Source organism: Neltuma alba, unplaced genomic scaffold (assembly GCF_004799145.2).
Source record: "Neltuma alba isolate B1F8T4 unplaced genomic scaffold, ASM479914v2 tig00011702_pilon, whole genome shotgun sequence".
Lineage (NCBI taxonomy): Eukaryota > Viridiplantae > Streptophyta > Magnoliopsida > Fabales > Fabaceae > Neltuma > Neltuma alba.
The window spans coordinates 191-3,078 of NW_021636339.1; the positions used below are offsets into that span (position 1 = coordinate 191).

The window sequence follows — 2,888 nt, forward strand, 5'->3', positions numbered from 1 at the left end:
TCATCCAAGGTACATTGATGAAAGATCTTTTAGAGAATGTGTTGAAGCCTGCCTTAAGGAAACAGTGATCGTATATATTGATCATCTTCTAACACAGGTTCTTAAAATTACTAATTATCTTTTCAATATCCAGACTTCAACTGTGCATGTTTAACAACTTACCAGTAATGATATCAGTGTCTCACTGGTCAATTTGATTGCAGAAAAGCAACATTACAGGAAAAACAATTGAAAGGATGAGGTTAGATGAAGAGTTATCATGAGCTTTTATCGGAAACATACAAGTGTTTTTGTGAGTGCTCTCTTTTTAATGTTCAAATTATGTTGTTGGGTCTGTGGCATATAGTGTAAAGCTTCTTATTGTAATTTGCTTGACATTTTGGGTTAGAAAGTTGAAAGCAGATTGAGGATACTCAGCGACTTGAGGGAACTTGCTTCCGCTGAGAGTTTGGATGCCTTCAGCCTCATCTATTCAAATATTCTTGAACACCAACCAGACTGCCCGGTAAAATTATCCTCAATATGATATAAATATGTGGCTGCAAATACAACTATGTGAAGGGTTTTACTCTGAAATTTATATTTATTTTCAACACACTAATTGCAACTTGGATTATTATCATTATTGATCCTTACAGTAAATTTCACTAGGACTAACACTTAAATATAGAGACCTAAAACTCATTAAAAGTATAGGGGTCAAAACCAAAACTCACTTGATTCTTATACTTCTAATGAGTTTTGGTTTTGATCATGTACTTTTAACAAATTTTGGTTTTAGTCCCTATACACAGACCAAGTCTTTATGAAATTAAAGGAACCAAAAAACACGATTTGAAATTACTGGAACTAAAGCTAAAATTGTAAGGACCGATAATAATATTAACCCTTACAATTTATAGGGGATGTAGGGCAGAAAAGGTTCAGCCAATCACTAATAGAAGGACACAAACAACATCAATAAAACTCAAGTAGGAAACTATGAAGTTCAAAAACAGCATTTTGTCCCCTTCTTTTAGAAGAACAAGTCTAAGCGCCCATGAAGTTTTAAACTTCTAATAGAGTCCCGTTTTATGTATCACTTTGCCCTGCTCTTCTTGTAGGCTGAAGTTGTTGAAAAGCTTGTTGGTATGCGAGAAGACATTACTCGGAAGGATGCCAAGGAGGTAAACAGAATTCACTGGTTATTTTGCTAATTTTTTTTCAAGTTTACCCCAACTAAATGATGTAGATAGAGAAACACAAAGTTCATTGAGCTTTTTAATACTAAACCATAATAACAAGGGTAAAATTAGAAAGTAACAATTAGTAGATTAGTTAACGACTTATATTTAAAACCAAAAAAAAAAAGCTTCTAGAAAATGCCCTACAATAAGGAGCGGAGGGAGTACAAGTGAAAGTCAGCTACTAGTTATAAGAGTTTTGCCGGAGAAATTTTATTGATATTGATGAATTTCTTATTTCTTATCTTTGTTAAGCAGGTCGTACAAGTTTGCAAGGAGATATATGAGAATTCCCTTGTTGATGGAAGAACTCCAAAGACTGGATTTGTTTTCCCACGAGTCAAGTGCCTAAATAATGCATCATCAAAATCGATATGGCCTAAACTCACTTAAATCAAATCAATTAAACTATATAAGGAAGAAATCAAACGATATGACATTATTCACTTATTCTGTTTGCCTTACACTAATTTATTTGCTATTCTTTCGCATATCAAATATTCCGTTTGGATGGAAGAAAAGTTAGCAGGAAAAAAGAATAAAGAGAAGAGAAAACCTGAGAGATCCTATTATCGCTTCTTCTTTATGGATACAGAGGAGAAAACAAAGCAGGAAAAAAAAAAAAAAAGCAATTTCGCAATGACAATAATGCTCTTGCGTCCTCCGATCCAAAATATTCGACATTTTCTATTAGCTAGTGTTGGTCCAAAATGTAGGACTCTCCGCAAAAAGTCAATGGTATTAGATTTTTGTTTTTCATAAATGCCCTTGTTACTGTATTGCAGGGAAAAATTATACCACCTTCGGTTTTTAATATAAGACTTTATTTGAATTTTGTTTTAATCTTAAATATAAGATCCCAATCTACTTTGTCTTTTATATTTATCTATTTTTCTGAAGATAGTCTTTATAATAATGATAGTTCAAACCAATATACTCGATGAGGAGAAGGATATTTTAAGAAAGACAGCACTCATTTTTTACAAATAACTAATTTAACTAGTTTTCTTAGACTAATCATATTAGTTAACTAGCTCTTATATTAAGAACAGAAAGTAGTATAAGCAACAGATCAACAGATGAGCAAGATAGATTGATTTTAATTGGAGGATAATATTAAAAGTTGGTGATTATTTTTTTTATTTAACGATGCAAACCACTTTTAACTATGGGAAAATCACAAATAATGACTGTGAAATTAGAAAAATTACAAAAATAGTTGTTAAAACCTATGTTATTGTTGTCAAAACCATGTTAATGTTGTTATGGGTCCCAGTTTGTGATTTTTCCTATTTTACGGTCTTTATTTGTGATTTTTCTTTAACTATCTTTTCTTTCTAATTATTGTGAAATAGTTAAACGTTTCTTATATTTTACACGTGGGAGTATATTACAGTTGAAGTCATTACCTTTGTTACGATCATCAATCAGTTACCAATGTAAAAATTGGAAGCTCTGGCATTTTTCTCACCAAGATTCTTTTTCTCCGTGACTGGAATTTTATAATTTATGCTACCTCCGGTCTTTAATATAAGAATTAATTAACTAATTTAAATAAATTAAAAAAATTAGTTAAATTAGTTATTTGTAACAAATAATGTGGTGTTCCCTAAAATAATCTTGCTAATCATGCGTATTAATTAGAATTATCATTTGATGTAATAT

General features: G+C 31.2%; 1 protein-coding gene across 1 annotated transcript; it reads left to right on the plus strand.

Moving 5' to 3' along the window:
- The first annotated feature begins 259 nt into the window (after positions 1-259).
- On the plus strand, positions 260-1,640 carry LOC114716990 (exocyst complex component SEC6-like). The gene is made up of 4 exons (XM_028902070.1): positions 260-292; positions 389-505; positions 1,104-1,166; positions 1,482-1,640. Exons 1-4 carry the CDS (start codon positions 260-262, stop codon positions 1,614-1,616), a joined length of 348 nt encoding a protein of 115 aa, XP_028757903.1. The 3' UTR covers positions 1,617-1,640.
- Positions 1,641-2,888: the final 1,248 nt, after the last annotated feature.

What these genes read in the sequence shown, in the direction of transcription:
- LOC114716990 (XM_028902070.1), top strand. Translation starts at nt 260, where the DNA reads ATGAGCTTTTATCGGAAACATACAAGTGTTTTT. An exon ending in AACACCAACCAGACTGCCCG is followed by an intron (nt 506 to 1,103) that starts GTAAAATTATCC and finishes CTCTTCTTGTAG; the next exon opens with GCTGAAGTTGTTGAAAAGCT. An exon ending in CTCGGAAGGATGCCAAGGAG is followed by an intron (nt 1,167 to 1,481) that starts GTAAACAGAATT and finishes TTTGTTAAGCAG; the next exon opens with GTCGTACAAGTTTGCAAGGA.